Source organism: Bos indicus x Bos taurus, chromosome 21 (assembly GCF_003369695.1).
Source record: "Bos indicus x Bos taurus breed Angus x Brahman F1 hybrid chromosome 21, Bos_hybrid_MaternalHap_v2.0, whole genome shotgun sequence".
Classification (NCBI taxonomy): Eukaryota; Metazoa; Chordata; class Mammalia; order Artiodactyla; family Bovidae; genus Bos; species Bos indicus x Bos taurus.
In genome coordinates this window covers 28,247,565-28,262,620 of record NC_040096.1, presented here as the reverse complement: position 1 = coordinate 28,262,620, position 15,056 = coordinate 28,247,565, and the positions used below count along the sequence as shown (strand labels likewise).

Here is a 15,056-nt window from a genome sequence, read left to right as displayed (position 1 = left end):
GGTGGTTGGAGAGTTCAGTGGGGCCCCTAGGTTCACTTGAATTCCTGGACCCTTCCTGGGTGAAGAGGTATTGGGCTGTGTCTCAGAGGATGGGTGAGATTTTGTCTATTAGAATGGGAAGAAGGCAGAGCTTAAGTGGACATCTTCTGGGAGATGGTTGGAGAACATTCAGCCTCCCTACAGGCTCAGTCTGGGCACAGCCAGTATCGTCATGAAGGGCAAACAGAGGGCACTCTGGAGGTCCCATCCTGGGGGCAATGGTGGGGTCAGAGCCGGGCCCCCAGAGCTTGGCCGTCATCAGAGGGAAGAGAAAGGGGTGGGGCTGAGGCAGGGGGCCAGCGACAGGAGGGGAGTGCTGAGTGTGGAGGGGAGATAGCCCATAGGGGTTCCCTTTGAGAAATGCTGTGACTTTGGTGCCCACAATGGCCAGGACAGGAGTGGAGAGTCCCCCTGGGCAGTGATTATGGGGAATCAGGGACCAGACTATGTGGGATTATCAGGTCCAGCCAGGAAGGTGACGTGCACCTGGTGGAGACATCCAGCAAGGCTCCAGTGAGTGGGGGGCAGAGGTAGGTAAGTGGCGGAGTGCCCCCATCCAGGTAGGTGAATCCTGAGGGCCAGCGCAGGCAGAGGGGAGAGGTGTTGAGAGGAAGAGCAGACCCAGCCTCAGAATAGCGGGTCCTAAACACACCATGGCTCAGATGAGGATGGCGGGGTTGGCAGAAATGTGGACCCTCCAGAAGAAGGTTGGAGGTGGAGACGAGAGGTCAGGGTCTGTGCTCTTGGGCACGGAGTGACAGTGAGTCTCAGCAGCATGTCCTTAGGAGGAATGCCAGCTTACCATCGGAACATGACCTGGGGGAGTCGTGTGTCCATGGAGGAAGGACGCATTGGGCACCAGAGCAGGTTCTGAGAGGTGGAATGTGGGATGAGAAGGGAAGTGAGCAGCTTCAGAGGTGCGTGGAGAGGCGTGATGGAAACCTGCCCTGGGAGAGCCTAGGAGACAGCAGCCAGCAGTTCTGTGATGGAGGGGGATGGGCTGGGGCATCATGGAGTGAGGAAGTTCAGAGGTGGGAACACGGCTGTCGGTAATGTTTGCAGCATCGGCTGTATGTGGAAGCGGTGTGTGCACTGCAGAGAGGAGGCAGATATGACAGGCTTGGGAGCAGCACACGATGAAGCTCTTTAGTTCATCTTTATCTGTGTGTGTGGTTAAGGTTTAATGTTTTTCATGTGAGACCACTGGTCTGGGTGTTGCTGGACGTCTGAGACCAGTGTGGCTCTCGGTGGATAGCTGGAGGCTACTGGATGTGAGACTTGGTTCTGCTCTGTGCCGAGGTCCCAGGGGTGAACTGGGCTCTGTCAACAATGGGACCTTGTGGGTCCATTCAGTTGCGTGTTCTCCTCCGAGCCTGGGGCTCAGTCCTTTTGGAATTCTAGGGGGCAAGTGCAGCCTGGCCGCTCCAGCCTGGCCCAGGCCCTCCATGGAAAGTCAAGGAGCGACGGCCCATCTCTCCCATTTGGTGACCCCCCTGAAGGCAGATTGCAGTGGGTGAGGAGCAGCTGTGTCTCCGTGATCTGGTGGCCTTTCCTGGACATAAGGAGACTGGGAATGTGGACAGCAGGGAGCATGGGTCTAATGGGGGCCTGGGGCGGCAGCCCAGGAGAAAGGTGGGCCAGGAGCCGAGGATGGTTCTCCTGAAGGCAGCAGACATAGGGGAGCCTGGGTGGACGGGGTGCTGCGGGGGATGTGCTGGGGGGACATGCTTGGTGGGTCTGGGGGCCAGAGAACGGGCGGGGCCAGGAGCAGGCAGCTCAGAGCCAGGGTGAGAAGTGTGGGAATCTCCTTGGTGGGTGGGAGTGAAGAGGAGGCCCCTGCAGGGGCAGGGGCCCAGATGAGGGAGGGCAGAGGGGGCCTGTGGGTTTGCATGCAGGTGGCAGATGACCAGAGAGTGGGAACATCACCACCGTCCCCAAAGCAGTGTGTCCGGTGCTCTGTGTGATGCTGAATCAAACGGCACGTGTCTCTCAGGACTTGGGGAGAAGGCTGGGGAGGCTCGATCAGAAAGCCTGTCTGCTCTCGACGTCCCTGTGAGCCAGTCACCTCAAGCCCTGAGCGGTGGCCTCAGGCGTGACTGTAGGAGGGACGAACCCTCCACCATGACCACTCTGCTCGAGCTGTGCTCCAGATAAGTCCTGGCAGCTCCTCACGGCCTGCTCTCTCTTCCAGGTGCTGCTGTCAGGCCTCATCGGTGTCGTCTCCTGGAAGCGGCCCCTGTCCCTTGTGGTAAGTGGCACCTTGTCTCGTGTGGCCCTGAGTGCTTTTAAGGCATCGGCCTCCCGCCAGCCGGTCTCCCGCCTCTGCAGGTCCTCACTCATGTCCGTGTGGTCGTGCCCTGTTGGAGGACATGTCACCAACACGGGCATTTTAAAGAGTGTGGACACAGGTGTTGTCTGTAAACAGGTAAACATGCTCACACACATGGGTGTGATCACATGGCCAGGTGTAGCTCATCCGAGTTCCAGAAATGTTACCTTTCTGCATGTCTTGGTGATTGTGAAACTGCATGGTGATCATATTTATTTGCATAGGTGTTTCTTTGAAAGAAAGAAGGAAGAAAGAGGTGCCCCTGGAGCCCTGTCTCAAGGGGGCTGGGGCCTTGTGCTGGGGAGGGGGCGTGCTATACCAGAGGTGGGACAAGGATGATGGTTTTTCCCTCTGAAAAGTACCCAGAGCCAATTTGTGTCTATTGATCTGTGTGTGTGTGTGCTTCTCGTCGTGTGCATTAATGTATTTATATGTCCACATCAGGACTAAGCGAAGAGGTTTTCCGGCTTTTGATGGATCATGAAAAAGACGGCCTCCTCTTTTGTAGTAATCAATTATTTAAAATCTCTTCTTTAAGTGATTAGACTTGGAGATAATGACATGTACTAAATATTAATGAAAATAGGAAAAAAGCCCACAAATCTTGTCTTTGTAAACACCTCCTCCTCCGTGAGAGGAACCATTAATCACATCCTGAAAAGGCATTGGGAGGGAGGGGTGCTTTCCTTCTGGGGACCTCCTCTCCTACAGAATATAGAGAAATTTTCTTTAAATTTTTATTTTGACATTTTCAGATATGTGTACCCCAGTCCATCTCAACAGCATCAACAATGACGGGTCCTGTTTTATCCAGGCCTGTTGCTGGATTATTTTCAAATCAGTCTCAGCTTGTATATCAAGATGCTAATGCTTTTGTGCAAAGGGAGGTGGCGGCAGACACTGGGTCAGGGGGCTGTGCTGTGGGTCCCCTTCAGGGACACAGGGACAGCCTACCCAGCCCTTCTGACCAGTCCCCACTGTATGAACAGAGCAAACCCTCCGCCTGGCCTCTGAACAGAGGAAAGGTGACCTCCTTCAGGTGGGCATGGGGGATGGGAGGAAGGCCCATCCCACCCCATCACCACCCTCATGCCCGCCCCAGCCCAGCCTGGAGACAGAGCTTCTCACAGGACTGGGCATCTCACCGTGAAGGATGCATGTGCTGGGGGCTCCTGAGTGGTCAGGACTCTGTGTGCAGATGGCTGGGGTATGACCTGGGGGCAGGTCAGTAGCAATAGGGTGGGTCTGGGGGCCTCATACCAGGAGGGCAGCCCTAGTGGGAGCAGCCACAGCTGAACCTTCCAGATGCTGGCTCCACAGCCTTGTGAGTCTAGCTGCTCTCCAGGTAGCTGAGGAGGAAGGAAGACACCCTAGTTTGACTGCTTCACCAACTCAAGGATGTAAGGGATTGGATTAGGGTGGTACCAACTGCTGTCACAGACCCCAGACTTTCAGTGTCTTAATGCCATGCACATCTGCCTCCTGCTCCTGTCCAGAAGGGCCTCCCAAGCAGCAGGTTGTTCCTCCCACACAGTGATTCAGAGATCCCACTTGCTTCTGCCAGGGGTCCTACACTCTCCAGACCTATGGAGTCCCCTGCATTTCAGTGAAGGGGAGAGGATTGCGGAGAACCATGTGCTTCTTGACTTCCTTAGCCTAAAAGGGACACTCATACTTGCATGGCACACCATGGGGGTGTGGTGGGGGAAGGGAGGCTTGTCACAGAGCCCAGGGGACATCTGGCTGGGGAGGAAGCTGGAAAAGATGGTCCCTCCCTGGACAGGTCCCTCCCAGAGGCACCTGCGTCATGGAGGGAGGGCAGAGTCTTGATGGAGAGCGTACTGTCTCTGCTATAAGAACACTCGTCTATCTGTTGACCAGGGCGATGAAATCTCTTGATTTATTAGCAAAAAAACTCACTCTCTGAACCATGAGCATTGATGTGATCTTAGCCCTCCTCCCTGCCCAGACTCACCTGGACCCTCTGGGCTTCCTATGTGTTGTTGGCCCCTAACTGACACTTCCTCCCAGACCCCTCTGGCCTCTGCCCGGCCACTCACTAGGGCTCACTTATTGCTGCCCCCTGGAAGCCCTCCTTCCCCCCAGGATGTGGGGGTTCCCCTCCTCCAAGCGTCTGAATCAAAGCCCCGCATTGTGCTCCACGACATGTAGGGCCCATCCTTAAAATACAGTTAACAGGGACCACGTACCAGACATTGCCTACGTGCTAAGCCCTGCATGGGAGGGATACCCGAGCCTGTCCACACAGTGTCCCTGTGAGTACAATACACTGTTTTTATCCCCATCTTCCAGAAAAAAAAAGGAATACTTAGAAAGGTAAGTGCCTTGCCTAGAGTCTCAGCTCAAAAATTCTGAAGTCTTGATTTAAATGATTCATTTTTTTAAGATTTATTTTTATCAAGGTGACATTGGTTTATAGCATCATATGTTTCATGTGAACTTTATATTTGTACTTCCATGTACATTGCAGTGTGCCAGTCACCAACAGCCTAGTTTCCATCCATCACCACAAAGGTAATAATCTGCTTACCCTTCTTCTGCCCTCCAGCCAGCCCCTGGAGTAACTGATGTGCTGCGGAGGGTAGGGGGCTTCTATTGGGGAAAAGGCTGGGCGGGGGCAGCAGGCTGGCTGATGGGGTGGGAAGGAATCCACCCTTCCCAGCTGGTGCCTGTTATGCAGGGAGAGGAAGATGTTGTGACTTTCTGCCATTGCATCTTCTGGGAGCCTTTTCCAAATGCTGAAGCCTCACAGGCACTTCACCAGTAGTGTGTGTGTGTGTGTGTTCACATGGCTTTTTTCCACATTCGTTTTTTTCAATGTGATGAGTGTCTCCTATGATTGAGATAATTGTCTTCCTTACATCAAACCATAAAAGGTTTCTCATTGTGCTAGATGCCAATTACGATTCAGATTATATAGCTCTGATTAGCTCATTTTTTCAGAGATTCAGTGATATGTCTTGTGATTGCTTATATTATTAATACTGGAAACAGTTTCATACATAATCACAGGAATTATAGGAGCCCCCCCTCCCACCCCCATCCACTGTCCTTCTTTACATGGTTTCAATTACCCATCCTCAATTGCAGTCAAAGATATTAGATTCCAGAAGGAAACAATTCAGAAGTTTCCAATTTCAAGCTGTTCTGACTATGGTGATGAAATCCCGAGCCTTGTCCTTGGGATGTGAATCTTCCGTTTGTCCAGCCAATCTTGCCTGTCCATCACTCTGCAGCTGTCTGGGTTATCATATGGACTGTCATAGTATGTGTTCCAGTGACCCTGGAACAGTGACCATTTTACTTAATGATGGTCCCAAAGCTCAAGAGTAGTGATGCCAACAATTGGATACTCCAGAGAGAAACCATAAATTGCTTCTTTTAAGTGAAAAGGTAAAAGTGCTAGACTTCTTAAGGAAAGAAAAAGCGTCTGCCAAATTTGCCAAGATCCACAGTAAGAACAGATCATATTCTATCTGTGAAATTGTGAAGAAGGAAAGAGAAATTCATGCTACTTTTGCTATCACACCTCAAACTGCAGAAGTTATGGCCACAGTGCATGATGAGTGCTTAGTTAAGAAGGAAAAGGCATTAAATTTGTACAGTAAGACATTCAAGAGAGACCACATTCACATAAATTTTATTATAGGACATTAATATAATTATTCCATTTTATTATTAGTTATTACTGTTAACCTCTTACCATGCTTGACTTTTAAAGTAAGCTTTATCACAAGTGTATAGTGATATATGGGCTTCCCTGGTGGCTCAGTGGTAAAGAATCCGCCTGCAGTGCAGGCAGATTCGATCCCTAGACCAGGAAGATCCCCTGGAGGAGGGCATGGCAACCCACTCCAGTAGTCTTGCCTGGAGAATCCCATGGACAGAGGAGCCTGGAGGGCTATAGTCCATGGGGTCGCAAAGAGTCAGACACAACTGAAGTGAATTAGCACACATGCAGGCATAGTGTTATATATAGGATTTGGTACTGTCTGCCATATCAGGTGTCTACGTGAGGTCTTGAGATGTATTTATTTCAGATAAAAGGGGAATGCTATATACTTAATAAAAAAGAGCTTGAGTGGGTAGTATTGACCTGACCACTAGTTTGCTTGTAATAACTGATACTATTGAGAAGCTAATAACCATGGGTTAAAAACATTTTTAGAATTTGTTTTTATAATTAACAAATTGCACTTCAGTACAGTTCTTAAAGTAAATTAGACATATTTTGAAAACTAATAATCTGTAGGAATATGTGTTTAGTACTGTTTACATTTTATGTTACAGTGGTTGAGGAATCTAGCTTTTTAGTCTACTCTGATAATGATTTAGCTTTATTGCTAAATTGTTTCAGCCCCAGTAGGAATGTGTATTACTAGATTAGGGTTCAGTCCGAGAGGTAGAGCCTCCAGGAGCTCTGTGAGCCTGTCTGCTCGGACACTGCTCTGGCCCCACGGCTTGTCTCGAAACATGCAAATACCAAGGAATTGGAAGTGGATGATGAATGAGCTTCAGCCGGCATGAGGGTTTCTCTCTCTCTCTTCATTGCTATGGTGATCATTTCCAGTGAAGGAAAGCTTAAAATATGTTAACTTCTTTTTTAAAGTATCTTTCAATTTTTATACTAGGAACAGTATTTCCTGCTGTGCCCATCAGAAATTCAGTCCTGGGCTCACTGCAGATTTGTATGGTCATATTTTGTGGGGAAAAAAAATGTATGAATCACTTTAACCTTTAATATGAATTTATAGGAAGCCTGTAGGGCTTTCTTTCAAGCCCATTGAATTGAGCACAAATACAACTTTAATATGCTATTTAAAAATGTAGATGAGTTAAAGGTTAACGTGTTTAATATAAATGTGTTTAGAGTCATCATTTATTCAGAAAATTCGCTATAAATCCACTTTGGGGCTTTCTCACAGTCAAGATCATGGCCTTTTGAATACAGTCCGGAGAATGTATTTTGCTCAATCACATTAAAGATGAAGGCTTCATTCATTGGTGCTGAGGACAAGAGGAAGTAGGGTATACCCATATTTACGAGGCAGTATCTTACTCTGCTAATAAAGCAGCTGAAGAATCTAAAGCCCCCATCTTGTTTATGAAAATAGACTAGCACACTTGTCTTTAAATTTATTGATAGTATTAAATTTAATCAGGGGAAGATAAGTCTAACCAGAAAGCTGAGACTGAAATGAACTAATTAAATTATAACATAATGAAACCACTCAAGGCCAAGTGAAATTAGAAATGGTCATTGCAAAAAATCATTTTTATTAAAACATGACATTTGTTTAAATCACTTCTTAAGTTCAGTTCAGTCACTCAGTTGTGTCCAACTTTTTGCGACCCCATGGACTACAGCACACCAGGCTTCTCTGTCCATCACCAACTCCCAGAGCTTGCTCAAACTCATGTCCATCAAGTCAGTGAGGTCATCCAACCATCTCATCCACTGTCGTACCCTTCTCCTCCTGCCTTCATTCTTTCCCAGAATCAGGGTCTTTTCCAATGAGTCAGTTCTTTGCATCAGGTGGCCAAAGTATTGGAGCTTCAGCTTTACAATCAGTTCTTCCAGTGAATATTCAGGACTGATTTCCTTTAGGATGACTGCTTTGATTTCCTTGCAGTCCAAGGAACTCTCAAGTTGAGATCATGAGACCAAGAGTCTTCTCCAACACCACAGTTCAAAAGCATTAATTCTTCAATGGTCAGCTTTCTTATGGTCCAACTCTCACATCCATACATGACTACTGGAATAACCATAGCTTTGACTAGATGGACCTTTGTCGGCAAAGTAATGTCTCTGCTTTTTAATATTCCAAGCCCAAGAAAGTAAAGTCTCTCACTGTTTTCATGGTTTCCCCATTTATTTGCCATAAAGTGATGGGACTGTCGTGTTGGAGAAGACTCTTGAGAGTCCCTTGGACTGCAAGGAGGTCCAACCACTCAATCCTAAAGGAAATCAGTCCTGAATACTCAATACTTTGGCCCCCTGATGTGCAGAACTGATTCATTGGAAAAGATCCTGATGCTGGGAAAGATTGAAGCAGGAGGAGAAGGGCACGACAGAGGAGGAGATGGTTGGATTGCATCACCAACTTGATGGACCTGAGTTTGAGCAAGCTCCCGGAGTTGGTGATAGAAGGGAAGCCTGGTGTACTGCAGTCCATGGGGTCGCAAAGAGTCGGACACGACTGAGCGACTGAACTGAACTGAACAGATGGGACTGGATGCCATGATCTTCATTTTTTGAATGTTGAGTTTTAAGCCAGCCTTTTCACTCTCTTCTTTCACTTTCATCACAAGGCTCTTTAGTTCCTCTTTGCTTTCTGCCATTAAGGGTGGTATCATCTGCATATCTGAGGTAATTGATATTTCTCCTGGCAATCTTGATTCCAGCTTGTGATTCATCCAGCCTGGCATTTTGCATGATGTACTCTGCAAATATAAGTTAAGCAGGGTGACAATATACAGTCTTTTTTTCTTTATCTTTCTTTTTTTCTCAATATACAGTCTTGACGTACTTTCCCAGTTTTGAACCAGTCCGTTGTTCCATGTCCGGTTCTAACTGTTGCTTCTTGGCCTGCATATAAATTTTTCAGGAGGCAGTGAAGGTGGTCTAGTATTCCCATCTCTTGAAGAATTTTCCACAGTTTGTTGTGATCCACACAGTCAAAGGCTTTAGCGTAGTCAATGAAGCAGAAGTAGATGTTTTCCTGGAATTTTCTTACTTTTTCTCTGATCCACTGGGTGTTGGCAATTTGATCTCTGGTTTCCTCTGCCTTTTCTAAATCCAGCTTGAACATCTGGAAGTTCTTGGTTCATGTACTGTTGAAGCCTGGCTTGGAGAATTTTGAGCATTACTTTGCTAGCATGTGAGATGAGTGCAATTGTGTGGTAGTTTGAGCATTCTTTGGCATTGCCTTTCTTTGGGATTGGAATGGAAACTTACCTTTTCCAGTTCTGTGGCCACTTCTGAGTTTTCCAAATTTGCTGGCATATTGAGTGTAGCACTTAAACAGCATCATCTTCTAGGATTCTAAATAACTCAACTGGAATTCCATCACCTCCACTAGCTTTGTTTGTAGTGATGCTTCCTAAGTCCCACTTGACTTCACACTCCAGGATGTCTGGCTCTAGGTGAGTGATCATACCATCATGGTTATCTGGGTCATTAAGATCTTTTTTTATATAGTTCTCATGTATTTTTGCCATCTCTTCTTAATATCTTCTGCTTCTGTTAGGTCCATACCATTTCTGTCCTTTATTGTGCCCATATTTGCCTGAAATCACTTTCTAGTGTAAATTATTTTGATCCATCAGACACGTTCTTTTTTTTTTTTTCATTATGGTTTACCACAGGATATATTAATAGAATATAGTTCCCTGTACTATACAGTAGGACCTTGTTGTTATCCATTCTAGATATAATAGTTTGCATCTGCTAATCCCAAACTCCCAATCCTTCTCTCCCCTATGGTCCTCCCCCTTAGCAACCACAAGTCTGTTCTCTATGTCGGTGAGTCTCTTTTTATTTTGTAGGAAGTTTCATTTGTGTCCTATTTTAGATTCCACATATAGGTGATACCATGTGGTGATACCATCTTTCTCTGTCTGACTTACTTCATTTAGCATGATAATCTCTAGTTGTATCCATGTTGCTGCAAATGGCATTATTTCATTCTTTTAAATGGCCAAGTAATATTCCATTGTGTATATACCACATCTTTATCAATTCATCTGTTAATGGGCACTTAGATTGCTTCCATGTGTTGACTATTGTAAATAGTGCTGCTGTGAACATTAAGGCACATGTATTTTTCGAATTATAGTTTGTCTAGATATTTGCCCAGGAATGGGATTGCCCGATCATATGGTAGCTCTATTTTTAGCTTTTTAAAGAATCTCCACACTGTTCTCCATAGTGGCTGCAGCAATTTGCATTCCCACCAACAGTGTAAGAAGGTTCCCTTTTCTCCACACCCTCTCCAGCGTTTGTTATTTGTAGACTTTTTAGTGACGACCATTCTGACTGATGTGCAGTGATACCTCATTGCAGTTTTGATTTGCATTTCTCTAATAGTTAGCAATGTTAACCATCTTTTTATGCACCTATTGGCCATCTGTACGTCTTCCTTGGAGAAATGCATCAGACACATTCTTTATTAAAAATGTAGTAAAGCTTTGCCAGCCCAATGCCAAAGAGTGCTCAAACTACTGCACAATTGCACGCATCTCACACGCTAGTAAAGTAATGCTCAAAATTCTCCAAGCCAGGCTTCAGCAATACATGAACCATGAACTTCCAGATGTTCAAGCTAGATTTAGAAAAGGCAGAGGAACCAGAGATCAAATTGCCAACATCCACTGGATCATCGAAAAAGCAGGAGAGTTCTAGAAAAACATCTATTTTTGCTTTATTGACTATGCCAAAGCCTTTGACTGTGTGGATCACAATAAACTGTGGAAAATTCTGAAAGAGATGGGAATACCAGACCACCTGACCTGCCTCCTGAGAAACCTGTATGCAGGTCAGGAAGCAACAGTTAGAACTGGACATGGAACAACAGACTGGTTCCAAGTAGGAACAGGAGTACGTCAAGGCTGTATATTGTCACCCTGCTTATTTAACTTCTATGCAGAGTACATCATGAGAAGTGCTGGGCTGGAAGAAGCACAAGCTGGAATCAAGATTGCCAGGAGAAGTATCAATAACCTCAGATATGCAGATGACACCACCCTTATGGCATAAAGTGGATAAGAACTAAAGAGCTTCTTGATGAAAGTGAAAGAAGAGAGTGAAAAAGTTGGCTTAAAGCTCAACATTCAGAAAACGAAGATCATGGCATCTGGTCCCATCATCACTTCATGGGAAATAGATGGGGAAACAGTGTCAGACTTTATTTTGGGGGGCTCCAAAATCACTGCAGATGGTGATTGCAGCCATGAAATTAAAAGACGCTTACTCCGTGGAAGGAAAGTTATGACCAACCTAGATAGCATATTAAAAAGCAGAGACATTACTGTGCCAAGAAAGGTCCGTCTAGTCAAGGCTATGGTTTCTCCAGTGGTCATTTATGGATATGAGAGTTGGACTGTGAAGAAAGCTGAGCGCCAAAGAATTGATGCTTTTAAACTGTGGTGTTGGAGAAGACTCTTGAGAGTCCCTTGGACTGCAAGGAGATCCAGCCAGTCCATTCTAAAGGAGATCAGTCCTGGGTGTTCATTGGAAGGACTGATGTTGAAGCTGAAATTCCAATACTTTGGCCACCTAATGCGAAGAGGTGACTCATTGGAAAAGACCCTGATGCTGGGAAAGATTGAGGGCAGGAGGAGAAGGGGATGACAGAGGATGAGATGGTTGCATGGCATCATCGACTTGATGGACATGGGTTTGGGTGGACTCCGGGAGTTGGTGATGGACAGGGAGGCATGGCATGCTGCAGTTCATGGGGTCACGAAGAGTTGGATAGGAACGAGCGACTGAAGTGAAGTGAAGTGTAACCCACATCCAGTGGTTAATATCTCTTGAGGGGAGTTGTAGGTAGCTGGAGCCTCAGACCACGGTCAATGTCTTGATTATGGTAAGACACTTAGTAGGCCAGCTTTTGGACCAGCACAGTTTGAAGATATTTCCAGAAGAGTTTGTCCCACTGTGGAGGTTTGGTTATGTCTTTCATGGTGACCTTCAGGAGATGACCTCTCTATGTGTCACCTTGGGCTGATTCTGACTTGTAGCTGATTCCTTATCGTGTCTGTCTGGGACACATAAGAAATGCTGTCAGCACATAGGAGGTCACAGAACCATCCAGTGATGAGGCTCAGCGCCTGTGGTTGCAGTAAAATACCTTGTGCAAGCCATGGGGACTGTGCAAGGAGTCAGACACAAGCACAAGGTGATGGTCTTGCCTTCAAAGAGTTTAGATTCTAGGACCTTCCCTGGTGGTCCGTGAACGTGAAGGTGAACATAAAGTCGCTCAGTCATGTCTGACTCTTTGCAACCCCATGGACTGTAGCCTACCAGGCTCCTCTGTCCATGGGATTTTCCAGGCAATAGTACTGGAGTGGATTGCCATTTCCTTCTCCAAGGGATCTTCCCAACCCAGGGATCGAACCCGGGTCTCCCTCATTGTAGACAGACAGTTTACCGTCTGAGCCACCAGCGAAGTCATTCCTGGTGGTCCAGTGGTTAAGAATCCTCCTTGTAGTACAGGGGACATGGGTTCGATCCCTGCTCTAGGAAGATCCCACATGCCTCGGGGCAACTAAGCCCCACAACTGCTGAAGCCTGCTCACCTAGAGCCTGTACTCTGCAACAAGAGAAGCCACCACAATGAGAAGCCCGTGGACCGCAACTAGAGAAAAGCCTTGCACAGCGGTGAAGACCCAGCACAGCCACAAACAATTAAGTAAATAAATTTTAAAAATTATTTTTAAAAAAGCATCTGTAGTTCACAGGAAATGGAAGATATCCTGATCTTGACGAGATGTCTTCTTGACAAGAACTGTCTGATGTCCATGTTAGAAATTCCTGCTGCCTCTGAAGTGCCTCCTCGTTAATGGACTTACTCTGCCCTGGGGGTCTTCATGGTCTCCTAATAGAAAAAAGTCGTTAAGGGAGAAAGAAATCTAATATGCTGAGGTAGCTGTAATATAAGAAAAGTAATAAATGAAGTGTCACTACATTCAGACGCATATTCTTTCAGAAAGAAGGCAATTACTGTTATAAAGATACAGTGTTAGAAAAATTACGGCGGCTTAGAAGTATGTGGTGTGTCTGTCAGAGGCACAGTTAATTTTAAAAGTATTACCAAGCATACAAATCATAAGAAGAAAACGCTGAACCACATTAATTGAAAGTGAATTTAATATGCAATTCTGAGGAAGTATCTCCACTTACCCAGCTTTAAAAAATTGTTACGCATAGGCTATTAGTTATCAGATTTTCTTTCAAATGTCCAGTCTCTTTTAATGAGGAATATTACTCATGGACTTTATCTCTGATACCTGAATAATTTTATGTGGTTACAGTAAGTGATGGTAATATTAGAACACCTATATTTTACCCTGATTTTTATGTGTGTTGAATCAAATTGCTGTAGGTTTCAATTTGTAGTAAGACATAGAGATTCTGATTGGGAATGAGAAGAGTTAGAGGTTTCAAATTTAATTATTTTGTTCTTCACTTTATGTGGTTCAACAATTGGTAAGAAAAATGGATTGCTATTGATTTCAAATAGCACTGTATAGGCAGTATTATCTAATGACTAACAGAAGTTTTTAAAAATCAGTTGCATTGATTACTTGGAGATTGACTTTAGGAAGAAATTGTCTACCTGTCTTATATGTGTGGCATCATCACCAAACACAGGTCTCAGTGGTGCCTTTTGCCCCCCGCTGTGCTGTGGCAAACTGAAAAATGCAGGGACACGACTGAAAAATACCCCGAGTTCTGCCTCTCCCGCCCCTCACCCAGCCACTGTCAGGCTCATCTCATCTTCATGTACAAACAGCCTTTCACTTCATGATCTACATAAATATCCTCCACTACAGCTCTGTCTCTGTCAGCTTCTTATTTCCATCACTTCTAACTCTATTTGGATTTTATACCCTTAAATGGACTAGTGTTCGTTATTTGTGGATCACAGCATCTGCTAATATAAACTGGTCTTGTCCCAATTTAATGTTTTATTTTCTTGAATTCTGCTTCATCTAAAATTGAAGCACCAAAGTTATTTTCCTTTTGATCAAATTTACCTGATATCTTTCCCTTCATTTTTACTTTAGTTTCTCTGTGACTTTTTTTTTAAGGCATGACTCATACAAATCAGTCTGCTTAAATGAGGGAAACTATTTATTGTGAAATCTCTTATTTATTTGTGAATTATTTGTTATTCTTTTGATCTTTCTGTTTTTAAATGTTTGCTGGTACTCCTGATTTTTATGCTGTGTTTTTTCTAAAAATACTGCTTTCAGTGTGGTTTACTTTATGCAAATATTTAAAAGGTAGACAGCTATTTTTTTTTATTCTACTGGCAGTTGGATTTAAAATATTTTTCCATTTAGATGGTGAGATATTTATTAAATATTAACATTGATTTATTAATAAATAAAATGTATTAAATGTAATTAAACATGAATTTATGACACATGCAATAGAATGTGAGGGAAACTGTGAAACATAACTGTAGCGAACATCAAACACCTGAGTTGCCCGGGCTGGGGCCTCCCATATTTCATCTCCTGCTTCTCTTCAGAGTAAGGATTCCACATTCGTCATTCTTTTGTCCTATATGTGCATGTTCCTAAATAGTATATCATTGCTATTTGGTTTTGAACTTTGCATGTGGGCTAAGTCACTTTCAGTTCAGTTCAGTTCAGTCGCTCAGTCGTGTCCAACTCTTTGCGACCCCATGAATCGCAGCACGCCAGGTCTCCCTGTCCATCACCAATTCCTGGAGTTCACTCAAACTCATGTCCATCGAGTCGGTGATGCCATCCAGCCATCTCATCCTCTGTTGTCCCCTTCTCCTCCTGCCCCCAATCCCTCCCAGCATCAGAATCTTTTCCAATGAGTCAGCTCTTCGCATGAGGTGGCCAAAGTAAAGCAGTTTCAGCTTTAGCATCATTCCTTCCATTTAGTCATGTCCAACTCTGTGAT

General features: G+C 45.2%; 1 protein-coding gene across 1 annotated transcript in view; it reads left to right on the top strand.

Moving 5' to 3' along the window:
* The window catches only part of FAM189A1 (family with sequence similarity 189 member A1), a 241,266-nt gene that overhangs the window by 117,809 nt on the left and 108,401 nt on the right, over positions 1-15,056 (top strand). The window contains exon 2 of the mRNA XM_027520849.1: positions 2,231-2,287. Coding sequence (XP_027376650.1) covers positions 2,231-2,287 — 57 coding nt within the window. The remainder of the gene's footprint in view (positions 1-2,230; positions 2,288-15,056) is intronic.